This window comes from Sorex araneus, chromosome 6 (assembly GCF_027595985.1).
Source record: "Sorex araneus isolate mSorAra2 chromosome 6, mSorAra2.pri, whole genome shotgun sequence".
In the NCBI taxonomy this organism is placed as follows: Eukaryota; Metazoa; Chordata; class Mammalia; order Eulipotyphla; family Soricidae; genus Sorex; species Sorex araneus.
In genome coordinates this window covers 160034043-160060812 of record NC_073307.1, presented here as the reverse complement: position 1 = coordinate 160060812, position 26770 = coordinate 160034043, and the positions used below count along the sequence as shown (strand labels likewise).

General features: G+C 42.8%; 2 protein-coding genes across 2 annotated transcripts; both read right to left on the bottom strand.

Moving 5' to 3' along the window:
• Positions 1 to 3106: 3106 nt before the first annotated feature.
• On the bottom strand, positions 3107 to 5357 carry LOC129405691 (mammaglobin-A-like). The gene is made up of 3 exons (XM_055142774.1): positions 5245 to 5357; positions 4204 to 4397; positions 3107 to 3302 (listed from the first exon to the last, which is right to left on the bottom strand). Exons 1-3 carry the CDS (start codon positions 5297 to 5299, stop codon positions 3261 to 3263), a joined length of 291 nt encoding a protein of 96 aa, XP_054998749.1. The 5' UTR covers positions 5300 to 5357; the 3' UTR covers positions 3107 to 3260.
• Positions 5358 to 19762: 14405 nt separating this feature from the next.
• Positions 19763 to 24671, bottom strand: LOC129405693 (secretoglobin family 1D member 2-like). The gene is made up of 4 exons (XM_055142776.1): positions 24553 to 24671; positions 21841 to 22005; positions 20869 to 21062; positions 19763 to 19897 (listed from the first exon to the last, which is right to left on the bottom strand). The coding sequence occupies exons 2-4, from the start codon at positions 21893 to 21895 to the stop codon at positions 19862 to 19864; spliced, it is 285 nt and encodes a 94-aa protein (XP_054998751.1). The 5' UTR covers positions 21896 to 22005; positions 24553 to 24671; the 3' UTR covers positions 19763 to 19861.
• Between the last annotated feature and the right edge of the window lie 2099 nt (positions 24672 to 26770).

The following is a 26770-nucleotide window of genomic DNA, read 5'->3' as shown; positions in this document are numbered from 1 at the left end:
TCCAGCAGGTCCTACTCCGGGGGCGAGGGGACTCCAAACAATAATAGTGAGATTTTTGTTTGAACGTAATCAAAGTAAAGAGAAAGTAAAGCAAGTCTATCAGCAAGACTATTTCAATGTGTCTTTGACACCACCTATTTCTGTTGGCGATGCTACCTGATTTTCTATGTGACATCTATCAGTGATACGATGTGGAGTTTATAGACTTGGAGATTATAGAGAGGAATGTGAAAATTCAGACATTTCTAGTCAGCTTTTAAAACTTTCATGCAGACTTCAGTGAGCGATTTGCATTCCAATTATCCCAAGTGACAAATTCAGGTAGTTTCATTTTTGCCTGAATAGTCTATACATTGAAGAGGTAATAATTGGCTTGGATAATTCCAGGCAGATCTCAGAAGTTCCAACAACAAAAAGGGACTTTTGGGACCACCAGGGCTATACCGGCAGGACGTAGGCGTCCTTGAGGCATTAAAAACCACATTTAAGGCCTGGTTGAACCAAACACGCATAGTCCACCTGAGTCTCACCCTCGGCCCTTGAGGAGATCCTCTAAACTGGGGTCACATCCTTTGCTTTAACTCTCCTTATTTCTTGAAAATTTCTTGTTGTGCATACAGAACATTCAAGTCAGCATTTATGGACACGTTGATTCCCAATGTTTACATACAGATGTTTTGGGATCTCTCTGGATTGCAAATAGCACTTTTCCCCTGGGTAGAGAGATAACACATGAACTATTATGGAAGGTTTGAATGAACCGAATGATTCCAAATGTGTGGTCGACCCATTGCACATAACATATCAGAAGAGCTCCTCTGTTTCCCACTACAAATTCATGAAAACTGCTTGTTCTCATAGAAAGAGTTCATGCGCACTGAAAGTTGAATGAAATATGTACGAGTCCAGAGAGTGTTCTTCCTTACACTCATTTGTTCTGGAATTCCAAAGGCATTGGTTTCCTCCTGAAGGGTCTTCAGTTTAGTGACCTTTCTTTCTAAGTTCAGTATCTTTGTTCGGGTCTATCAATAGTTTCCTTAAGATTTTGATTGTCCAACATTCAGTGCATCATTGCTTAGGATTGTCAATTCCTCATGAGCTATAAATCCCCTAACCACTAATTAACAATGATCACTTTCCCTTTGACAATTTGAGGTCGACATCACCTGGTGTAAGAATGGCCACAATTGTTTAGTAAGGCAATTGTTTCCCAGACGTAGACCTCAATCCTGTCTTTAGCCGGACTATTGAGACGTGTCACGTGTAGGCAGCAGAAATTAGTTACATGTACTTATATGTAGCTTGCCACTCTGTGTTTTCTCATGGCAGTTTCAGGTCCTTAATATTGAGTGAGATGGAGAGGAGGGAATTGAGTGCCATCAGCTTGTGTCTTTGAGACCACGGTCTTGTCTTTGAAAGTCGCTCCTTTAGTACTTCTTGTGAACCTTCGTATACATGTGTCTGATTAATATGGATTCTATTATAATAGAAGGCTCAGCAGGGAACTGCTCTGGGAAGTTATTTCCAACTACTTTTTCTTCTCTATCCCATCCCTGACAAGAGGCTAGTGGACAGAGGGAACTGAGCAGGCAGGTAGGGTTCAGGGTGCAGGTGGGAGCTGCACAGGAGTAGGGAGGTGAGCAGACCCACCCACCAGAATTAGAGACAGGGCCAGAAGGGTCAGTGCTGTGAAAACAAGGAGGCCAGGCAGCGGGGGGCAATTTTCCAAGAGGGCACCTTCCTGGTGTGTAAAAATAAAAATAAAAATAAAGGGCGCGCAGGCGGCGAGGCAGGCGAAGGAAGGAAGAAGGCCAAACTGGTTGCTCGATCGGTTTATTTCATGTCCATCTCCATTCTCCTCTGATTCTCCTCCTGCTTCTTTCTCCCCCATCCTACTTCATTCTCTCTCTCTCTGCCTCTCTCCCGGCTCTCGGTCTCTCTCTCAATCTGTGGATCTGGCCCCCGTGGATCTGGCCCTGTGGATCTGGCCCCCATGGATCTGGCCCCCGTGGATCTGGCCCCGGTGGATCTGGCGCCGTGGATCTGGCCCCCAACCCACTCTTCCAACCTAGTTAAATCTCCACAGCATCAGGGGGTTGGGGCATACACATAGGTGTGGTCAGCAATAGGGTAAGGTTCTTTTCCCTCAGGGGATGCTTCTCCTAGGACTTAATTCTCTATCAGCAGAGGATCCACCCAAGGGCGGAGTCCCATGAATGTGTTTCTCTTCTCCTCAGCCAGCAAACATATAAGAATTCATAATATTAATTATTTTGTATGGACACAATAAGAGATGCATTAAATCTTATAGAATTGCTCTCCTGGGGCCATCTCAATCTCAGACTACAGTGCTCAGGCCAGATCAGTCTTTCCTATCCCTGGCAGGGTCCCAGTCTCATAATTACTATTGGATCATGACAGCATTTGTCTATGATCAAGCTCTTAACTTATAGTTAAGAATTAGGCACTCTGGCCAGGCCCATCTCGATGCCAGGGGAGCACATAACTCACCGCTTGCCCTGGATCCTTCCCGTCCCACGTCGGGGACCCTACTTTGGGGTGCTAGGAACTGAGGGCAACTGAGGCTTAAGTGGAGAAAGCAGATGCCCAGGAGGGAATAGAGGCCAATTAAGTCTTAAGTTATAAAAACATAATATTGTCTTCTTGTGTCTATACAAAAAAGACATAGCTTTAAAGTAAACTATTCAAAAGGCATAAAGAGGAGAGAAAGGCAATGTTATAATATTCAGTGTCCTAGGAAGTTCTGACCTTACCAATTAACAGAGTTTGATTAAGGGAAGAGCAGATAAACTGGTAGAATTGGTTACAGATAAACAAAAGAATGGGAGTGACTCGGGAGCACTTTGATGGGTGTGACTGATAAACCTAAGCTCCTAGTGGCAAGGGGGAAAGGACAAACCAATGATATCCAACATCTGGGAACAGATGATCAGGAACAAATGCTCTTTAGGATTTTCAGTCTCTTACTCCTGCGTTCTCTCAGACAATTTTTTTGCACGTTTGTGTGTGTGTGTTTGAGTACATCAAGAGTAGAGATAAGCTCCCTCCAGCATCTTTTTCTAAGTAGCAATAAAATGATTTAGACTTTTGTTTAGTTTGCTGACATTTTATTGAAAAGAAAATGTATCTGAGGTTTCAACAGGTGTCTTGCAGTTTGCAGATCAAAAGCTAGGAAAGAAGTAAGATTTGGGGTGTGCCTCATTGGACTGTTGTTGCCTAAGCATTCTCTGCCGTCCTTTTCATTTGAACAATTTACACTGAGGACTGGTATATATTGTTTCCTGAAAAGAAAAACAAACATCACTTAAACTTTCAACTCACTTTGACAAATTCCCTCAGACCACAGAACACTTCTTCCTTTGGTTTATTCACTTGTCTATCAGAACAGGAAAAAGTGTCGGAAGCTTTCCCACAGCCTTGGATGTACCGGAAGATTGGTACTGCACACTACGGAAGCCATTTATGACCCAAGCTAGGTTTCAGTGTAACGCCCATAATCATCAACTGGTTATGGGTTCTAACTTGATGCCTTAAAATGATAACTAGGAGAACATGACATAGAACGCTTTGGTTATGGGCTTTAGGTCCGAAATGTAAAGTGAACTTTTGGTCATAAATGAACTTTTGGTCATAAGACTAGAGGATGTAGTTTATAGACCCGTTTCAAGAAAGGGCAAAAATAAAACTCCATCAGCGTTTCGTAGCTCCCGTTTGTCTCCTCACCTGACAGGGGAAAATAACCTTTCTATCTCTTTTGGATCAGACACTTAGTTGCTTTGAATGCAAGTCAAAGAGGAGTTTTGAGCTGTTTATCTCTTTGTGGATCTGTGATTTCATTTAGTATCACTTTGATCGAGGATGATCCATTTTTTAATTGTAGGAGGATCTGCTTAGATTCATCTGTAGGCTTTTCACAACATTTCCCATCTACCCTGGACTGTTTTTAATGGCCTGTGTACAATGTTCATTCTAACTCAGGCTGTTGGTTTGAAAGAGAGAGAATCACTCACTACTGAACTTAGCTGTTGTTGTCGTCGAGTGGTGTGTATGCTTGTGTGCATTGTGTGTGTTGAACTATGCCCTCGGTCCTTATCTGCACCTGCTGTTTCTGAGAGAGTGACAACGTCCAACCCGCTTGACCTTCTCAGTGGTTCTAAAGGCAGGAGAAGTAAGGGAGATTACCATCATGACAGCAACGTTGGCCTGGGTTTCTGCTGTCTGATTATTAAAACATTCCTTCATGGTCATTAGAGCCTGGGCAGTGGCGCCATTGTCGTCTGCTACGTATGGTGCAAGGTGCTCTACGTAGGCTTCTGGGCTCAAGGAACCGTCGATTGTCCAGTCAATCACCTCCTTGACGAGTTTGCATCCAGTACCTGAGGACAATGCATGGGAAGCAGGGCTCCAATCCAGAGAACTCATCCTGCAAATCGGCCTGTGGTGAAGGTTTTCCTCTACTGACACCTTAGTGGTGGGACCCTTTCAGAAAGCTCTTAGTGGGTGGTGTGAATTCTGAATCCTTGGAAAGGACACTCAAGCATCTGGATTTCCCTGAAGGTTGTAAACATCCTTCAGCCCCTCTCGCTCCTTTGAAATCATTTGGCTATTCGACTGTCTTTTTTGAAAAGAAGTACTCTAAAATTTGGGCAACTAAATGAGCATATACGAGCCATTCTGTAGGGTCACATGATATTCCCTCTATTCTTTCTAAATATCAGGCAGCATTCCCAGGATTGTTGCTGCCTGAGATTTCCGATATCGTGCTGTAGCTACTTCAACATTGCTAATTTACTTTTCCCGTCTTCAAAAATGAATGTAAGAAATGCTTGTTTGTGAGGTGACCTGAGTTGGGTTTGAAGAAATTCTCTGACATAACCTTCCTTAAAGATTCCCACCTGAGACCTGTCTGTACATAGCTCTTCAATGAGAATGACAAGATCGAGCATTCAAATATTCAGACCAGCTCCCAACCCACTTTTTAGGCATCTGTGATGTTTGATTTTGTCCCTCCAACAAGAGAGCCTCTTGTTGTGGATCCAGTTATGAATCAAGGCCAGGAGGTAACATCTTTTCATATTTTCTTTCAATAGTGAGGTCTTGGTCTCCCCCACTTGGTCTGCTGCATTAGGGCTGCCCTATCCTTATTTTGAAAGCTTGGAAAGCTCTTCCCTGGCTCCAAAGATTATGTGACCCAAAGAATGTACCTTCACTGTCAGGACTCACCTGCGTAGCAGAAAAGGGGGAGGGCCGCGAGCATGAGGACTGTCAGCAGCTTCATGGTGGAGTTGGTCGTGGTTGGCTCTGGGGTCCAATGTGTAGAGCAGGTAGACTCACTTTGGAGGAGAGCTCCCAGATTTCCCCTTTTTATTCTCCAAGTCAGCTCCTTAACCCTGCCCTTAAGCAAGGGTGAGTCATAGAATCTACTTGGCTTAAGACCAGGCAGGATGTGGCAATTGAATAAGTATGTGGCCAGCCTCTGTTTTGTTTGGAGAAACCTGAGACAGAGCCTTTTGCCCTAAAATCATTTGGGAAGGACTGAACTAATGCATCCTTGAGTTAAAAATACTAAATGCTATCTGACTCTCAATGATCAGTGCAATAAATTTGGTTTTCATTCTCTTCACTTGGGTTATTTCTCTCTCTCTCTCTTTGTCAGTCTCTGTCTCTGTCTGTGTCTCTTGGCTCTTTGGGTTACACCAGGCAATGCTCAGAGGTAATGCCTGGCTCTACACAGAGAAATTCCTCCTGGCAGTGCTTGGGGGACCACTTGGGATGCGGGTGATCGAACCCAGGGCATCTATTTGCAAGGATAACACTGTACCCTCTAACTCACATTCCTGACCTCTTCTGCTTATTTTTCACTAATGTTCTTATTTCTTCCTAATTTAGGCTTCCCTTCTCTCCTTCTGAAGAATCAGCCAGTGCATATCCTTGTTAGGACTCTCCACATTCATTTAATGCTAGACCAGTGAAATTGCACATTTTTCCCTTGGGAGTTCCACTAATGTGGTGTTTTCATTTTATTTTTTTTATTTTTAGTAGGAGCATTGATGTGGAACATATTGTAATGACTCATCCTCAGCGAATTTTATTAGAAAAATATATCCTTTAGTTCACTTGCTTTTTCACAATCTGGTGCTTCACTTCATGTAGTCACCAAAATATCTCTTAGTTCACTTGATTTTCAGAATCCTGTGTTTAAATTTCATTGAATTATGTTTTCAGTATTTTGTGTTTTCCTCCCCTATGTATTCGGGTGATTTATAGGAGGCAGATTCTGAAATTGCTAGTGCAGTCCTTCGCAATAGTCAGATGGTGTTTGGATTGGGTTTCATGAGCTGGTGGATTCAATACTGCCTGTAACATATGGTCTTGACATGTCTTCGAGGAGATGTTTACATATATATGAACATGCTTAGTTTTGTGAGCATTATAGACGTGAAATTTGCTAGAGAAACTCTGTACTATTGAGTGAGTGGGAAGTATATCTGAATATTTCTCCTTCTATTCTCCATCCATGTTTTCATCCACTCACCTGTCTATAGATTCATTGATCCACCAATTCATTAGATGATTGATTCATCCATTCATCCTCCCATCCTTCACGTTTATCTATTGACCTACCTTCCAGTACTTATTGATTTTATTCTCCAAAAGAAGCAAAATGTTCTCCTGTAACTGGTCTCTGTACCTTGTTTTACCATTTTAATTGCAGAAATTAATTAGAGGAGGATGTTTTTCCTGCAGAGTTGATCTCGAAGTTTAATGGTAACCAACGAGCTAAAATGGAAAGAGTGATGTCTGAAAGTTACGCTAGAGAACAACGAAACCAGGACTGGGGGCAGGATTAAGAAAGAGTTGGTCTGGAGTCAGAGTACAACAGGTCGGCACAAGCTTTGCATGCGGTAGACCCGGATTCGATCCCTTGCATCCCACATGGTCTCCTGAAAACACCTAGGAGAAATTTCTGAGTGCGGAACCAGGAGCAACCACTGAGTGTCGCTATGTGTGACCCAAAAATAAAAAGGCGGGTGGGGGGTGGGGGGGGGGAAGAATGAAAGAAACAAAGAAAAAGGCGGGGTGGGGAGAAAGAATGAAAGAAACAAAGATTCATGGTAAGTTCATCTGATAAAGACTCTTATTTAGGCTATGTAAAGCCCTCGCAAAGCTCAACAACTAATATCAATAATCCCATCAAAACATTGGTAGAGGGCCAGGGGTCCAGAGCGATAGTACAGCGGGTAGGGTATTTGCCTTGGATGTGGCTGACCCGGATTTGATATCCGGCATCCCATACGGTTCCCTGAGCACTGCAAAGAGTAATATCTGAGAGCTGAGCCAGGAATAATCCCTTAACATCGCTGAATGTGACTCAAACAGCAAAATAAATAACTGAGTTCCTTAAAAATTCTTTTTATTTTGTTTATTTTTTAAAATTTTATTTTATTTTATTTGCGAATCACCATGAGACAAAGTTACAGACTTACAGGTTTTCTTGCTTACGTTTCAGTCATACAATGATCGAGTGCCCATAACTCCACCAGTGCTCATTTTCCACCACCAATGATCCCAACATCCCTCCCACCACCCCCACCCTTACCCCTTCACCCCACCCTGCCTCTGTGGTAGGGCATTCCCATTTGCTCGCTCTCTCTTTTTGGGTGTTGTGGTTTGCTTCAGAAGTATTAAGTAGGCTTCTTGTTCAGTCTATAGTCTATTTTCAGCCTGTATCTCCCATCCCTAGTGGGCCCGCCTAGCACCCTTTGTTTGGTGATCCCTTCTCTATCAGAGCTGCTTCTTCACCTAGCGTATGCCTTGTAATTCTTGATATCATCAGCCTTACCCAACGGGTATTGGGTGAATATCCTTTGCCATTCTGTAGACTGTCTTTGTATTCTGGTCATTGTATCTTTTGAGGTACAGAAGCCTCACGAAATCAAAGAGGACACGAGGATATGGAAGCATATCCCCTGTTTATGGATTGGGAGAATTAACATTGTCTAAAAGGCAGTACTTACCAAAGCATTATACAGATTCAATGTTATCCCTATAAGGATACCCATGACATTCTTCAAGGAAGTGGACCAAACACTCCGAAAATTCACATGAAACAACAAACCCCCACGAACAGCTAAAGCAATTTTGGGGGAAAGGAAGATGGGGGGCATCACCTTTCCCAACCTCAAGCTCTACTACAAAGCGGTAATAATTAAAACTGCATGGTACTGGAACAAAGGCAGAGCAGTAGACCAATGGAACAAGTTAGAATACGCTTACACAAAAAAACCCTCAAATATGTGATCATCTCATCTTTGATAAGGGAGCAAGAAATGTGAAGGGGAGCAAAGAAAGCCTCTGCAACAAAACGTGCTGGCAACACTGAACAGTTAATGAAAAAAAATGGGCTCAGACTTATACCTAACACCATGCACAAAAGTCAGATCAAAATGGATTAAAGACCTCAACATCAGACCAGAATCCATAAGGTACATTGAAGACAACGTGGGCAAAACCCTCCATGACATTGAAGCTACAGGTATCTTTAAAGAGGACTCGCCACTGATCAGGCGGGAGGAAATAGAGATAAACAAAAATTCTTTTTAAATTAAATATTGGTAGAGAAAATGAGGAGTCATCTCCATGAAGAGGACATAAGATGACAAATAAGTACATGATAAAGTGTTCCATGTGACTTTCTTATTATCAGTTTCTGTTCAATCAAAATGATAATGAGTTTTTTTTGTCAGTGAGTATAACACATATAAAACGTTTGGAAATAGCCAATATTGGCAGTGTTGTGGTGAGAAAGGAACCCAAATCCGCTCCTGGTTGGGTTGTTGTCTGATGCAGGCTCTGTTGAGACAGTGTTGAGAGTTCTTTGAAAAATGTACGAATGGACTCTTATCAAATCCAGATATTCCATTTGTTGACATTTCCCTCTTAAAACACAAAAAACTAATTTGAAAAGACATGTAGAGAGCCGAGCTATGTACACTTCAGCATTTAGTATAACATGATATGGAAATATCCCAAATATCCAATGACAAATGAGTGGATCAAGTAGTTGTTTTATATATATATATATATAAATATCTCTCTCTAAACTATAAACACTTATGTTCTATATAAATAAATATATCTATGACATGCATAGGATAACATATAAATGATATACACCTATTACTTATTATATGTACAAACAAATAATATATCCATGTATATACATATATGACCACTGTATCACTGTATCACTGTTATCCCATTATTCATGGATTGTTCCAGAGGGCACAGTAATGTCTTCATTTGTCCCTGTTGCACATTAGTGTAGCCCAATGGCATCTGCTCACTCCTGGAACAAGTAGAACACATTGTTATTACTGTTACTGCTTTTGGCATATCGAATACGTCACGGGTAGATTATGTGGCCCTACTGTGCAAGCAGAATATGCTTGGTCACTTACCAGGTTCTCCGAGAGGGACAGTAGCTTTTTGGGCGGCCATTAATAGTCGTGCTCCGCCGCTGGTTCAATGCCTGATGGCGCTGAGAGTCAGCCCTGCAGTAGGCCCTCCATGCCCCACATATGCCGCAACATCTGTATCCTACAAAACAACTAGTGATGTCCAGAAGGGCTCACAACAGAGTTTCCTACCTGGTGTGTTGAGCCACGCGCTGTCTAAAGTCAGATGGTGAGCTGTGTTCGGAAGAGTGCAAAGATTTTGTTTGGCATTGACGCCATCTTCAAGAAGTTTTCTTGTTGCTTCTCACAACCTTAAGTATGGTGTGGTAATTATGGGAAATGAGTAGGGAGTGTCTTCTGATGTGTCGCAACCAAGCGGTTCAGGAATAGGTTCACTCATGTGTGAAGCTCGGCCCGAGAGTGTGGAAAACCACCTGAGCATGGTGTCAGTTGGGTTGTGGAAGTCAGCTGCTGTGGCTGGGTCCCTGGGGGCATGAATGGCAATCATCCACCCCCCTTTGGGACACCGCGAGTGGAAACTGCCTGGCTTGGAGTCCGATGGCATGGTTATGGGGGCCTCATCTATGATCCCTTCCCGAGAAACAGCCATGAGTTCTGGACGGTGGCCGATGAGGAGATTATCAACATGATAGATAATGTATTAATATACATGTAAATCACATTGTTTTTTAGATCAACCGAGAAAGAATGAGAGAGAGTAAGGATCTGGAGTGATTAAAACTCCTTTTGTTAGGCACATGAAAAAGTGCTCTACATCGCTAATCATCAGAGAGATGCGGATCAAAACAACCACAAGATAACACCTCACACCACAGAGCCTAGCACACATCCAAAAGAACAAAAGGAGCCGCTGTTGGAGAGGATGTCGTGAGAAAGGGACAGTTCTTCACTGCTGGTGGAAATGCCAACTAGTTCAGCCCTTTTGGAAAACAATATGGATGATTCTCAAAAAATTAGAGGTTGAGCTCCCATTTGACCCAGCAATACCACTGCTGGGAATATATCCCAGAAAAGCCAAAAAGTATAGTCGAAATGACATCTTCACTTATATGTTCATCACAGCACTGTTTACAATAGCCAGAATCTGGAAAAAACCCGAGTGCCCTAGAACAGATGACTGGTTGAAGAAACTTTGGTACATCTACACAATGGAATAATATGCAGCTGTTAGAAAAAAGGAGATGATGAATTTTGCATTTAAGTGGATCGGCATGGAAAGTATCATGCTAAGTGTAATGAGTAAAAAAGAGAGAGACAGACATAGAAAGATTGCACTCATCTGTGGAATATAGAATAATAGACTATAACACTAACACCCAAGATTAGTAGAAATAAGTACCAGGAGGTTGTCTCCATGGCTTGGAGGCTGGTCTCTCATTCTGGGCAACTCAGAGAAGGGAACACCAAGTAAAATGTGGTCAGAGGTCATGCAGGGGAAGGGTAATGTGTGCCGATTATAGAGTAGAGACTGAACACAATGGCCACTCGACACCTTTATTGCAAACCACAATACCTAATCAGAGAGAGAGATCAAAAGGGAATACCCTGCCATAGTGGCAGTGTGGGATGTGGGGAGACGGGACTGGGGACGGTGGGAGAGATACTGGGTTTACTGGTGGTAGAGAATGGGCACTGGTGAAGGGATGGGTTCTCGAACTTTGTATGGGGGAAACATGAGCAAAAAAATGTATAAATCTGTTAACTGTACCCTCACGTTGATTCACTAATTTAAAATAAATAAATTATTTTAAAAAACTCCTTTTGTTCTCTCTCCTATTGGATGTTGTAGTTTGCAATAGAGTTATTGAATGGCCATCATGTTTCGTCTGTAGTCTACTTTTGGCAGAGGCAGGGTGCTATGGTGGGGGTTTTTTGGGGGGTAGAGGGAGGAATACTAGGAACATTGGTGGATGAGAATGGGCACTGGTGAAGGGATGTAAACCAAATGCAAACATGAAAGTTCATAAGTTTGTAACTGTACCTCATGGTGATTCACTAAACAAAATTTTAACAAAGAGTGCTTCATATCGGAACATTCATAGAAGAAAGAGGTGGAAGCAGTAATCATTAATGTTTATAAAAACACGGTGAGTACATTTCACCAAAGAAATCAGAATAACATAAATTCACCCTAGCTAGTTTCGGCTCAAACTCATTTTAATTTTTAAACTAAAATAGCCATGATGCTTTCATGTCCACAAAGCTGAATGTTGTGGGTAACATTCTAAGACAAATGCAGCCATGACTATACACACACACACACACACACACACACACACACACACACACATAGACACGCAGACACACACAGACTACAGGGGTCTCAGAGCAGAGGTCTTACATGAGAAAAGAGGTTGGTGGGAAAACTTATATTGAGTCGATTAGCCTATTCATCTTCTACCTTTGAAGAGAACTTGATGTCTAACATGAGATCATACAGGTCTCAGGCAGATGGAACTGAAGAGTAAGACTTGCCTCTTGTCCAATACATTTACACTAAAGACTGCTTCTGAACCTTCCTGACAACAATAGCACCAAGATCTGATGCTCTCCTTCCCCTACCCGAACTTCAGGTATCCAATTTTGTTTTTAGAGCCATAGATGTTTTGTTTCCCTTGCTGGATTTGTTCATCTAATTTTTTTCTTTCTCTTCTGTTTGTGAGAGAATTAAAAAGGAAAGAAGTGAGGGCCATCCTGAGGAGTGACCTTTAATTTTGGCAGCTGATGACAGTGAATAGGAGGAGATATGGAAGAGAGTGCACAGAGGACCAGTCCCATGTGTGACCTAAGCACAGGTGATACTGGAAGGTTAGAAGATAAATAAGGGATAATGACTCTTGGAATCCAGTGAGTGACAGGAGCACCTAATTGAAGAAAAAGCCACACAGCTTAAGGAGAGAAAGTACAGGGCGTAGGAGCAAAAAAAACTAATATTGACCAGCATAAGATAAATAATACTAATTCAAGAGAGATCTGGAAAGATGACCAACAGATCAGGATCCAAGTAAAATTTATTGTTTGGATGATATATGACAGGATTCTTTCCATCATTTTGCCTATGAGATGAAGTCACGAATGCATGGGGGTTAGAAGGAAGCTAGAAATTAGAATATTGTTTTCATAGTGATGGTTGCATGATACTTGCTACACTTGGTAGTCTTCATTCCCAAGGCAAGGGGGAAGGCTTGTCATTAAGTGGGAGAATATCTCTTGGTCAAGTTTCAATGGAGGTGAATAGTGATAGTACAATAGGTAGGGCGCTAGTTTTGAATTAATATGGCCTGGGTTAGTTATGAAGCACCTCCATATGGCACCCCAGAGACAGCCTGGAGTGAGCTCTGAGAAACGTCTGGGTATGACTGCAACACTAAAGATATTAGAACCTAAATCATGGTCCCTCCTAATAGAAAAGTCACAGGTTTGGAAGTGGATGTGCCTCATGAGATCTGACTCATGAAGAACATATGCCTCACATGTGTGAGATCCTGATTTAATTCTCTCACACAAGAAAACACAAATAGGTATGGTATCAAGCGCTTATAAAATGTAAGGCCCTGGTGACACACTTATGATATATTCATTCAGAAACCTCATGACTTGATGATAAGTTTGGCTAGTTCACTGGAGTGTTTGGGGAATGAAGGTAGTTCACTGTAGAGATAGGATGCAAGGCTGGAAGCATAACTAGGTCGGTCTGAATTCAGTGAGATGTATGTTCTCATCATTGCGACATAATCTTTCTTTGCTGGTGCAGGGGGTGGGCCAAAGAACTGGAGGCCCATTCTTGGTTAGTGCAGAACCACAGAGGGAAATGGAAGTAGTGACTGTAAAGAGTGCGTAACAATATTGAGCTCCTTTTGGCACTAACCGATTGTGACACACACCGAGGTAGATTCTGGTGACCTTGAGATCTATGACATTCTTTGTAAAGTTCTAGCTACACCTGTGTGCAGTCGCCAGAAATTTTCTTAAGGTCATTGTCTCTACAAGCAATCCTCAATTTAAAAAATTTTTTATTAATGAATGACCGTGAGGTACAGTAACAGACTTACAAAATTTTAAAAAATTAATCACTGTGAATTACAAAGTTACAAAGGTATTTATGAGTGAATTTCAGACACACAACATTCTGACAATGATCCCATCACCAGTGCCCACTTCTCTCCACCAATGTCCCTGGCTTCCCTTCTACTCCTGGTGGCAGGTAAGCTTTCCCTTCACCATTGGCCTAGTGTTCTCTTCCCTGATTTATCACTCCACCCTCATCTGCCACTCAAGTGGAAAGCTTTCGACTGAAGATCCGTTCCCTTGCTCTTTGTTTCAAATGCCCTTGGGAATGTGATATTTCCTACTGTAACTTTATATATCCCACATAGGAGAGATCATTCTGAGTCTGCCCCTCTACCTCTGACTCATTTCACTTATCCTGATACTATTCAGATCGCCCCAGCGTACAAGTAAATTAAAATTCTTCATCTTTCCTAGTGGCTGAGTAGTTTTTCATTATGTGTGTTCTTTGTACTCTAGTTTCCTTATCCAGACATTTGTTCTTGGACATTTGGGTTTTTTCCATATTTAGGGCACTCTTGTCCCTACCTCAACCTTAAGACTATAAAACTTCTCATTCGTGTTGATATTATCTCATACACAGCCCATTGCATGTGTTTTATATTAGTCTCTCAACTCTTAAGATTGGGCTCCCATGGCAATGGTACTTCTGTGTAGTTGTTCAACAACTCCAAGACCCTCATCTGATGCCTCTCTTCTCTTGGCCCATGAGAGTAGAACATATGCAAAATTGCCCTGTCTAAGGCAACAGTCTAGGGTCTTTGCTTATTGTTCTTTTACTGTGTTCAGTGCGAATTGAAAGTAGATTTTGTTTGGGCTGTTCCCAGTATTGAACAGAGCGATTACATATATCAGGTGCGTACTGCACTGTCACCTCCCATCCTTCGTCTGTTTATTTGAATTTTTATGGATTTTACTGATTATTTTTCCTGTTTTTCATTTGCACTGTTGAGGTAGTGGTTCTTTCGCTTACAGAAATCTTTTTTAAAGGTCAAACGCAACGCAGGAGTCTTAAAGATAGTACAAAGATAGTACAACAGGTAGGGTGTTTACCTCTCACAGGACCTACCCACGTTCAATTCTTGGCATCCCATTGTATGCCAATACTCCCTCCGAGTATCACCAGGAGTAGTTCCTGAGTGTAGCACCAGGAGTAGCCCCTGAGAGTCTTCAGGTGTGATGCAGAAGGTTAAATAAAAAGGTCAAATATAACGCTAAGTGAACTTAGTGAACCCAATATATCAGAAGGATTCTATACCAATTAACGTGAGATTCACGCCAGGAATGCAAGGGTAGTTCAATATACACAAATCAATATGTGTAATGCTCCATATAAACAAATGATAAAAGTCACGTGCTTTATCCATTGTTACGGAAAAGGTTTTTGACGAAATCAAACATTCTCCCATTAATAATAACTGCCCCTCTGCCAATTAAGGATCGATGGAACATACCTCCAGATAGAAAATGACTCATGTACAGCAAACTCATAGCCAATATCATAATCGATGGTAAAAAACTCAAAGCCTTTTCCCAGAGATTAGGCACAAGGCAAGAATGTCCTCTGACGCCACTCTCATTAGTATATATATTTTTATTTTTTTGAATCACCGTGAGAAAAATACAAAGCTTTCAGGTTTAAGTCTGAGTCGTATAATGATTAAACCCGCATCCCATCGCCAGTGCACATGTTCCACCACCAAGAACACCAATTTCCCCCCTCCCACCAACCCCCCACCTACGTAGCTAATGATCTTCACTTTATTCTCTCTATACTTTGATTACATTCAACATTCCAATAGAGAACTCACTATTATTGTTTGGAATTTTCCCCCAACACTCAGGCCTGCTGAAAAGGCATCATTTTATGATTTCTTTTCATTGCTGAGAATGGAGACTCTTTGAGCTCGCGCGGCAGCAACAGCGGCCGCACAGTTTTGGATTTCTGATATTTTAGCTCAGTTCACAGTCTAGATGCGTTTTTGTCCGAAACTGCTCTGGGTTCCAAAATGTGTTAGAAGACCTCTCGGATCATATTCTTTAGGAGCACAGGGTCCGTTTTGCATGCGGCAGCTCCAGATCTTATCTGGGTGGAGAGGGTACCGGTAATGCCCTCCTATCCCATGATCGCCTGCATCGCCGTCACTGCAAACTCATACCTTTGGGTTGGGAGTCTTAGGTGGTGGCTCTCGCCACGTGGGTGTTGCCACCGCCGCCATTTTCCATGCAGAAAAACAGGATAGAGAGGGAAAATCCCTCCCGGGCAGCACGCGGTTGTAGTACAGCTCACAGTCTAGATGCATTTCAGTAAGAAGCTGCTCTGTGTGCCAAAATGGGTTAGAGGGCCTCTCAGATCAACGATGTCAAACTTGATCATCTGCGCTTGCACCATATGGTCCTCGATGGATGCTTCTGATGCCAGCATATGAGCATTGAAAGTACAGACAGTCATTTTAGTCTTTCTTCATTTTGGCAGTCCTGTTCATTCCCAAGATTTTATCAGCCTCTCCTTGCTCATCTGTCCTAATGCTGCCATGTTGAGGGCTCTTTTGATGTCAGCAAATGAGGCCCATTATTAGTACTGTTTTCGGCATATCGAATACACCACGGGTAGCTTGCCATGCTCTGACATGCGGGCGAGATAATTTCTCTAGTTGCCGGGCTCTCCGAGAGGGATGGAGGCTTAGAGGGTGGCATGCATTCGCCATTACAGGTGTTCCTCTGGTTCATACAAGATTTGGAGCCCATCTAGTATGGTGCGAAAATTATGAAAGATGGGTATTAAGTGTCCTGTGCTCCAGAAAGCGGTCTGGAGCCTAGCGGTGGCTGGGTAGTGGAGGTGTAATAACTATTGAAATTCCATGAAGGTGGGAAGGACACTGGGGACACTGGCACTGGGAAATTACACTAGTGGAGTGATGGGTGTTAGAACATTGTATGACTGAAATGAAACCATGAGCAATTTTGTCATGCTCTATCTCATAGTGATTCGGATGAAAAACATATTTCAAAATTTCAATGAAGCTTTTCAAAGAATTGAAGCAGACCCTTCTAAAGTGTGTATGGAATAATAAAAGTACTAAGTAACTAAAATAATCGTAGGAATGGAGATTATACGAAGAACATCAGACTGCCTGAGGTACACGTTATTGGGAATTTTGAAACTAGAATCTAATCATGCTCCAACAGTAGTGATGCCACCAGGAAAGCTATCAGGAAAACCAGGAAGTGCCAATTCTGCGGGCTTGAGAAGATGCGTGAAAATATCGAACCAAGAGGAGAAGAAGGAATGAACAATCAAGCGAAATGAAGATACAAAGAATTTATGGATGAGCTTTAAGTACAATGACATTGCAATTCTAGGACTTCTGGAAGAGGGCCTCAGGAACACAGGAAAGAGTATCCATGTCAGATATGAAAACCAAGCATTTCACCAATGTGAGGACAGAGTCATATGCCTGGATCAAGAGTCAGGAACCTAATGTAGGCAAGCAGGAAGATAGGGAAGGCCTTCTTCCCAGATGAGGTCAGTAAGTTTCCTGAAGTTGCAAAGGTCAACCTTGCAGAAAAGAAGGAACTAGGGCCTGGAAAGACCCTCACTATCTATAGCAACAAGTGCAGAGAAGCTCCTGCAGAAACAAAAGATCAGGGAAGGAATTTCAAAGAAGACCATCTCTACTCCCAGCCTCCCTACTAACCTCCTTAGCAACGGACTTTTATCTACGTAGAAGGGTCTTGTGGGGACAGGTTGGAGAAACCCTCTACAGGCCACCTTGAACAAAGGAAAGGCACTCATATGCTGTTCAAGCCCCTGTGCTGCTTGTGCGCATGTGGCCGAGCACATGTGGTGCCTGAGCACGTGTCGCCCTAATCTCCCCTCGTGAGATGTGTAACTTTCACGTCTATTGCTGGAAAGGTGTAGGGGCTCCCGGCGTCGTTGGAGAAGCCGGCGAAGCATGTTACTTGAGCATGTTATTTGCGCACATTACTCTCCACACTCTCCCACTTTCTCTCCCTGTCATCCTTCAAAACCTCCAAATAAAAACTGCAATTCCACTGCCTGTTTAAATCTTAAATTCCTTTCTGCGAGGTGAGAAGAGAACCCAGTAACCCTGGGTCCCTGGTGGCAGAGGTGGTTAGGAGAAAGTGACCGTCTTTCTCCTCTCCACTTCATCTGAGCCATCCTTAGGGCCCAACGACGCCATCCTCATGAATCAAAAGGTTCCAGCCACTGATTTTGGGAAAACTGGAGAATGATGTGCAAATAATGTAACTATACTCCTGCCTCACACTAGGCACAAAGATCACTTCCAATGAACGAAAGACTTCAGCATTTGACCAAAGCCACAAACTATATTGAGAAAACTCATGATTTGATCTCCTTGGTAAAGCAAAGGTAAGCAAAAGACAACACGTGGGACTATATCAAAAATGTGTTCCATAGGCCCCTTCACAAACTCCCTCCCCCCTTGGGAGATTGGGATCTACCCCTAAATCAAGTAGTTCAATTACTAGAATGCAAAGGGTTTGTAAAGTGCAAAGGGGTAGAGGGGAGAGTTGTCCTGGTGCCCTGCTAGTTTTCAAATAAAGAGAAAGGAGGGGTGTGATAGGACTGCGCAGGCTGACTTTAGCGTTCGGTGGTCGAGAGCCAGCTCCCCAGGCTAGATGGCAAGCGAACAATCGGTAGAGACCCCAGGGCTGGTCTGCAGTCAGTTTCCCTCTCTCTCTTCCCCAACGTTGTCTGGTACAGTGCAATAATAGTCGTAGTTTTGTTCATAGTTCCAAGTCCCAAAATCCCAGTTCTCCTGCTCATCTTCAATGTCTCATCCTCGAATTCCTCATCTTCAACAACTGGTCCTCAGCGTCTAGTCTTCAGCATCTCCTCCCAGAGTCTAGTATTGATACATGGCATAGCCTCAACTGTCTTCCCGTGTCTATACAAAAAGTGCATTGCTAAATAAACGATGCAAATACAGAAAGGAAAGAGAAAAGCAATACAGGCTTATTATTGCCTGATGGAACCGCATTTGCATCAGGAGCAACCCAATAAGAAATACTGAATGCCACGAACAAACACCATGACATCTTAGCACCTGTATAGCAAACCATGATGCAAAAAAGGAAAAGCAGAGCTGGAACAAAATGGAAAGTCCTCCAATAGAGGGAGGCTGAGAGTAGGCCGCGGGTGTTGGGGCTGTGGTAGGAACACAGAAGACATTGGTGGTGGGAAATATACACGGCTGTACGGTTAGATGCTGGATGATTGTATAACTGAAACCGAACTATGAGCGGTTTTGAATGGTCTATCTCACAGATATTGATTAAAAATTAACAAAAAATTAAAGAGTCTGTGGAGTTTCTGCTCTATTCAATCAGCTATATCAATGGCGGGACAAATAGTAGTACTCCTACATTAAAGAATCAAAAAAGAGTTACCCAGGATCAGTTCTCTGAGTCCCTTCATTTGAGTGGGTCCATGAGAGGGGGTGGGGACAGGAGATTGGAGTGAATCGGGAAGAAGACTGAGGTCTTCTGTTGCTGTTTTGAGGCTACACTGAGAGTTTAAGACTATTTCTTTGAAATCAATGTAGGTCAACAGAATGGAGGAGACAGAATCACCACAATGGTCTCTAGTGCTCTTGAGTGGCTGTGATGGATTATTAGCCCAGGTGTGTGAAAGGGTTCGCAGTCATATGGTCAATGTGAGTGTGCAGAGTTCTAACCAGAGAGGTGAATGACTGAGCCTTGGCCTTATCCACAAATGTGTGGGTGGACTTGGAACCACGACCTATACATGGATATCAGTGAAAACATGGTGTGGAAAAGAAACACACAGCATGGTGATGGCTCTGAGCAGGATGTACTCATATAGTTCCATGTGGAGAATTGCAGATTAGACATGTATGTAGGCTATAAACTTTGGTTTTGAAGAAGAGTGACAGGAATGCTTGCATTTCGGTGTTTCAAATCTAAGGTATCATTTTCACTTATTGCCCAAAGTTGGAGTATATATTGAGAGCCAGAAAGACTCTGGAGCAATAGTATTCTTGGGATCCCTGCAGCCATGTTGCCAAGGGAAATAACACGCTCCTTTTATGCACTCGAGTATTGACAACTACATAGGGCCCCTTCATAAAACTCTCTACAAACTCAAAGCCATACACCACTGCATAAAAAAATAGAGAGCAGACGTGTGCCGAGAAAGTAATTTATTAGAAGAGAGATTGAAACCTTGACATTTTCTTGAAATTCATTAGAACACTGCAAGTCATAGACGACAGTTAGGAGACTTGTTATAATTCATTCTTGCAGGCCGCAACAACGTTCGCCTGTAATGGTAAAAACAGAAAAAACTGGTGGTCAGTTATGCTGCAAGAGAGCTGACAGGTTCACACAGCTTATCCCTGAGGATGTCAATGATATTTCAGTCAACACAGAAAAGAGGATCCCGCACAGCTGCCCAACACGTGGGGTCCTTGACACACAGCTGGTTCCTGTCTCAGACAGAACAGCCCACAAATATTCCCTGGACTCTTGGGTCAAAACCTTCTCTTTGACATCCTTAGCATGCTTGGGACTCTAAAGTAGCGACAGGGATGGGAAGATGGAGTGGTCCTTTCAGAGACTCCTGGCCTGATTTTTCTGAAATGGATCGTGAGGTGCCTGTCAACAGGACTGTTCAGATCCCGTGGATATTTGCAAATGACTCTTGGCCTGCCTGGGAGTCAGCAGTTCTGGTGGAACATCTTACATCTTCCCTCATCTCCTTTCTTCATGAAGCCATAACGGCGACAGGCAGCAGGAGCAGTGCAGGTGGGGTCAATGCCACTGCACAGGGGAAGGAGAGTGGTGGGTGAGGGCATGAGGTGCCCAGAGTGGTACAGGCTTGCAGATAGCTGCAGACCCCAAAGGACAAGCCTGTACTGTCTGCATCCCAGCTTCCAGTGTCCGCTCAGCTCTCTCACATTCGCACGACATTCCCTGTGCAGATGTTAGCATCACAGCTCGCAGGGAGGGGGAAAGAGGCTGTTGGCCCTTCCGCATGACCCGTGGTGCCTGGATTTCCCCTCAGAGGTTGGTCTGGCTGCGGGAACGGGGGTGACTTCCAGGATGCTCTGTACCTCAGTACAGCTACACTTGTAGGTAGGGTGAAAGTTCCCACCTGCCCTGTGGGCATGGCTCCACTTATTACAAGAGAACAAGGGGTGATTCTCCACCCCTCTGCCAAGATCATGCCCAAATCTCTTTCATGTCTCTAGAACCCAGCTCAAAGATCTAAGTAGAAAGAAAAAGAAATTACCAAAAATCTTCCAATTCGTGCTCTCCCTTCAGCGGGCACGGATTCATCGAGGCAGACCTTCGGACGCATCTTGTCCTCCACAACAGCCTCAGGGGCATTAAATTGAGCAATGTATAGTCTATAGGCATCTTCTGTGCCGGCAACAAATGCAGTCAATTCTCCCGCAAGGGCTGGGCAAATTATGGCTGCGTCAGCTAAAATGGAGGGAAAGAAAATACGATATACATGCAAAGTTGTCTCTCATCAAACACTTGTGCATATCTCATCCCTTGTCCACAGCTTGAGGAGGACAACACGAGATGGACGTGACTCAGACCCCTTAGAGGATCTAGACGGGAAAGAAAGTTTTTGAGTCAGAAAATGTCGTATGTATTATTAGAGGACATGATACGGTGATCTCTTGATCACGGCCTGATACAAGAAACTCAATTGTATTATCTTTCTCACCCAATTGCTATACTCGTACTGCTGACTGCTGTGAACCTGACTAGGAACAGGCAATGTGGAGGCATGGAACTTTGGGCTCCAGTTCAAGGATTTGGTGAGAAATTATACAATATTTCACATCTGCATCATTTCCTTTCTTTACTTTTCTTTAAAGATTTTGGACCAGCACCCACAAAATTTTCAAGGACCACACCTCACGGTCCTTGATGGGAACATTTATGGTGCTGAGGATTAAATGGCCACATGCGAAGCAAGACCTTAAGCCATGCAATACCTTCTAGCCCTCACACCTGAATCTCCTAGTTCTCTCATCCTCCTACCATTTGGAAAAGGATCAAACTGAACCCATCACGTAAACTGGAAGTTGGTGATGATGAGAAGTGATAGGACTCCAGTGAAACCGCAATATGCTTTTATGGGAACAGTTCACAGAGGAAACATTTTGAACTAGCATGTGTTCAGGCCCCTCTAAGTCATTTTCTGATTTCAGGTCTGATGCTAGTCTGCTGGGGGAAATGTACTCACCCTGGTAGCAGTAAATGGCCAGGGCGACCAGCAGGGCACACAGGGACAGCTTCATGGTGTTTGTGGCTGGGAGCTGGGAGCTTGCGCAAGGGATGAGCAGTCAGCAGCTGGACTCAGGAGCCTGGGCAGCACAGGGTTATTTGTACCCAGAGAGCCTTCCTGGTCCTGCCCACATCGACACGTATAGATTAAGAGATTTGGCTTCCATCCCTCTCTCCCTCCCTCGATTGAAGTTATGTCCCAGCGTCACAGGCTGCAAAGTCTTGGCCAAAGATTCTAGAAAAGGCTCTGCTGAGTTATTGGCCTCTGCTTTGAGCAATGATCATAGTTTTTTGGAAAGACAGAGCCTATGAATTGCCATTAGCCTATCTCCTCTCTAGTGCCACAATTACAAGTGCATGTCTGGTTGTTCAGAGGCTACTTAGTCCAGTGACTGTGTAGCACAGTCTAGATGGAAGGGAATTACTTTCAGCCATGCATGTGTGAATGAAAGAACACAGACGTACAGAGCACCATGCATGTCTCCAATGGATTTTGTCTGTGGAGACTTCCTGCTGGGAGGACAGAGAAAGGTCATTGGCCTGGAGAACCTTTTGAAGGAATGAGTCCCGGGAGGGAGCTGACTCGAACGTGCTGCACACGCGGCTTGAATTTCCTATCAATTCCAACGTATCCTAGGATTAAGCCTCATTACAAATGATATGGCACCTGACGTGATGAGGCTCTGTGTCTTCACGGGTCTCGGAGACATCGGCAGTGTTGAACGATTCCAGAGGCCTTGACTATGGTTCCCAATGTTTCAGGGTCCCTACATCACCTGTAGGTGTAACCCTGGTGGGTCCGGAGCAACCCAGGTATGAGCTTAGGTTGTCTGAGCTGCTGACAGGACCAGGCTGAGTTCTGCCTGGAGTAGACCCCTGGCATGTCCTCTCTCTTTAAGGGACAAAATATTCAATGAAAAATATGAATGATTTTCTTCGGTTTTTGCAGTGGAAATGAGCAGACTATACCCAAAAGAGAGTAGCTGAATAAAGATAAGCAACAAATGCATTGGCATCTGAATACCAAAATCTGTACAATTTGACATTCCAATAGAGGACAGAGTGGCAGAAGCAACCAATGGACTGAGACTTGACCTAGCATTAGAAGTGACGCAAACATAGTACATTGGTCATGAAGGTCCTTATTACTTTTTTTCCTTATAAGACATACCACACTGATACGGATAATGCAAATTGTAATGCCGTATGAGACAACAGAAATAAAATGGAACAGTGGGTCATAAAAGGGGGCCAGGGCAGTCACAGAGTCAAATAACAGCAGAGCAACAACAAATGATGCAAATATCTACTCGACTCATATTCACTCGCACTAAATATTCTCTCCTGTCAAAATCAAAGTTTCTTTTGGGCAAAAGAAAGGTGTCCTGGTAACAAAGACAAGACAGGTGACTGAGAATGGAGAGAGAAGGGAGGTTTATCAGTGAGAAAATTTTCCGTAACCAAAGAACTAGGGCTGTCAAAATTCAGTGAAGGACAGAGCCCTTTTGAGATGTGTTCTCCTAACTCGGAGTAGTTGTTGGGACGTGATGGCTGAGGCAGTTTCTGTGAATAGAGGTCAAAGATGACAGGAAGGTAGACGGTAGGCTCTGAAGCTGAGGAGGCAATTGAGCAAACTGATGGATGGCAATGAACTCAGCACATAGATCATGCAGAGGGCCATTCTCCTGCCAGGGTCTGTGTGACCTGGGCTCCACAAGTTTCCCTGAGTCAGAGACACCTCTGTCACAAAGTAATGCTGGTCGATATTTCACTGGCACACACATCCTCAACAGAAGCTTCCATCAGATTGCAGGAAATAATTTATTTTATGGGAGCATGGAAAGACCATGACAGGATGACAGGATATGAGCGGCACTCTGGCTTTCCCTGCCCGCACATCAAGTAGCATTGCCACCACAAAATAGAAAACCCAAGATCATCTGTGGACAGTGACATGTCCATAGTGGTGGGGGGTGAGACACAAAACATTAAGCTAAGTATGGCCTCATCCTCCTGCATTGGACTTACTCTGCAACAGCTCTCCGCATGCATCTCCTATTGCGCAAGGAAGGAAGGTTCCACAGCTGTGTGAAGGCAATGGTCAGCAAACAAAAGGGGCATCAAAGGGCAGGACAAAAGCTTCATTTGAACAAGGAAGCTTGTGTTGCAGATAATAACTGACCCATAAGAAATACCATATCTGAATGGGATTAAGTTGGAAACATCTCATTCTGGGAATGCCAAGTTATGTAAAATCTGGGTTTAGAACTCAAGCCAGCCAGAACTCAAGCAGTTCTCATCCAAGCTCTGCTTCAAAATCCAATTAAATGTCCCAAAATCCTGGTTGGTTGAGGATGATAGTGATTCTCTCTGAGAAATAAGAAGGCTTGGATAGACCAGCCATAAGCTCCAAATTAGTTTACTGTTCACTAAGGCTTCCCCAATTGATAGTACAAAGGCCTCCTTCAGAAAAGTAAGAAATGGCTGAATCTGAAACTGTCATTACTAAAATTTCTATGCAATTTCAAAGACTTTCAAATCTACTCAGTTGTTCTGATGCGGGGGATAGTAGAATCTATGAGGAGAGGTATCACATTGCTAACATTAACTGCATTCTAAAAGTGTAGTAATGCAAATAGGGTGATAGTAGACTAAGTAAGCATATACTCACGCCTATAGAGTCCGAAGAAGAGGATAAAAATACGCCCTCAGATATGTAGGCAGGTAATTAAAATGAAAGGAGCAGGGATATATATGACATCAAGGAAACTCTCTTCAACTAGTTCTCGGACAACTGCATTATCACACATAAGAGAACTTGGTTAAGTCTCTCACATCATGCATAAACATTCATTCAAAATACATGAAGGATTTTGATGTTTGACCAGAACACATGATATACTGCCAAGGGTAAATCCTTCATGATACAGGATTCACGTTGTTTTTGATGACCCATCTCAACTGACAGGTGCAAACACCAAAGTAAATCATGCCGATGACATCAAGCAAAAAATCTTCTGCACTGTGAAATACACTACCATCAAAACAAAAGAGCATCCTACTGAATGAGAGAAAATAGTCACACAGCTTACTTCTGACAAGGTAAGAGCGGATATCTAAATATATAAGGAAGTTACAAAACCGAAGTGCAAGGAAATAAATAACTGAAAAATGGAGAAGTGAGTAGAGCTGAACAGACACTTATCCAATGAAAACATATGACATGACCAACAAGGACATGGAAAAGCTCATCAGCACTGATTCTCTGATAATTTAAAGTCAGGACAAAACTAACATGTCACTTAAGCAGAAATACCTATTTCAAAAAGTACAAAAATACCAAGCACCCAGGTGACGTGGAGGAAAGGAATTTTTATTCATATGGTGAGACACTATAATTTGCTACACCCTTTGTGGTAAACTATGTAGAGATTCTCCCTCTCCACCCAATCCCTTCAAATAAAGCTACCCTTCTATCCACCAACTCTATTCCTAGCTATGTAATAAGAATGACAAAGAACTGACAAAGAACAATAAAACACACCTCAATAGAATCAGAAAGATAGAAATTGTACCAACACTTTTTTCAGACCATAATGCACTGAAGAGAGAAGTTTACCAAGCAAGATATGGAGAAACAAACCAAACACCTGGAAATTGAACAACACAATGTTGAACAATGAGTGGGTAACGATGGAAATTAAAGGGAAACTTAGATGATACCTGGAAACAAGTGAAAACTTAGACAGGAGTTACCAGAAACTATGGGACGCAGCTAAAGCTGTGTTTCAGGGGAAAATTTATAGCTCTCCAAGCATTCCTCAGGAAGGAACAAAGGGTCCACAAATATAACTAGACTTCACAGCTCAAGATCTTAGAAAAGGACCAACCAAGGAGCCCAAACCAGGCAGAAGGAGAGAAATAACAAAACTTAGAGCAGAAATTAACAACATGTAAACCTGAAGGATTTTTAATCATATTGGTGGGACTACATAATCTCCTTTATCCTACTTGGAAATCTATGTAGAGATTCAACCCACAAAAGACGCCACCCTTCTGTCTAACAATTCTATCTTAGGTGTCTATTAATCATGACAAAGAACAATAACTCAGGCAGCTAAATTTGTACTTTCATTTGTTAATCTTCTATTTACAAGAGCCCCAAACTACAAAGAACCCAAGACTGCAATGGAAATGAGTGGGTAGAGAAGACGTGATGTCCACCATGGAATACTGTCCAACTTGGAAAAAATAGTACTGTTTTTGTTACAGATATACATAGGATTATGTTAAACAGAATATGCCAGAAGAAGAAGGGCAAATAGCAGATCTGTCACTCATTTGAGAAATATCAAGTATGAAAACAAGAGAACAATGTCCAATTGAAACAAACTTTGAGACACTGACAATAGAAGCGGGGAGACCACGGGGAGGAGAGAGCTGGCTGAAAGAATCAATTGGGCTCAGGTGGAGGGTCGTGTCACTTTGGTGATGATTACTATGCAGTAATATTGAACCTCTAAAAGACATCAACATTCTGCTCTTGTGAGTCAATGAAAATAAATTTCAAAACATAAAGTCTCGACTGCCATCCTAATTTCTTCTCTATCAGAATGTTTTCTTTTTTCTCCTTAGTTACTTTCTTCTTTCAACTAATGTTTTTATTGGTTTCTATGGAATAAGTCAGCTTTGTAAATGTATTTTTATTTGTTCAAATGATTATGTGCTTTGATTTGTTCAATAAATCGAAATCACTTCTGGAGTAAAAAAATGGGGACTCAATAAAGGACTATGTGCTTTTTTGCCCAGTCTATGTACAAAATGGTCCATGTACTCAAGATTCTGTCTGTCTTATGGAAATCACGTGTGCTTTCAATCTGTTCTAGGGA

What these genes read in the sequence shown, in the direction of transcription:
- LOC129405691 (XM_055142774.1), bottom strand. Translation starts at nt 5,299, where the DNA reads ATGAAGCTGCTGACAGTCCTCATGCTCGCGGCCCTCCCCCTTTTCTGC. An exon ending in CCCCCTTTTCTGCTACGCAG is followed by an intron (nt 4,398 to 5,244) that starts GTGAGTCCTGAC and finishes CATTGTCCTCAG; the next exon opens with GTACTGGATGCAAACTCGTC. An exon ending in CCAACGTTGCTGTCATGATG is followed by an intron (nt 3,303 to 4,203) that starts GTAATCTCCCTT and finishes TTTTCTTTTCAG; the next exon opens with GAAACAATATATACCAGTCC.
- LOC129405693 (XM_055142776.1), bottom strand. Translation starts at nt 21,895, where the DNA reads ATGAAGCTGTCCCTGTGTGCCCTGCTGGTCGCCCTGGCCATTTACTGC. An exon ending in GGCCATTTACTGCTACCAGG is followed by an intron (nt 21,063 to 21,840) that starts GTGAGTACATTT and finishes CCTCCATTTTAG; the next exon opens with CTGACGCAGCCATAATTTGC. An exon ending in CACGAATTGGAAGATTTTTG is followed by an intron (nt 19,898 to 20,868) that starts GTAATTTCTTTT and finishes TTACCATTACAG; the next exon opens with GCGAACGTTGTTGCGGCCTG.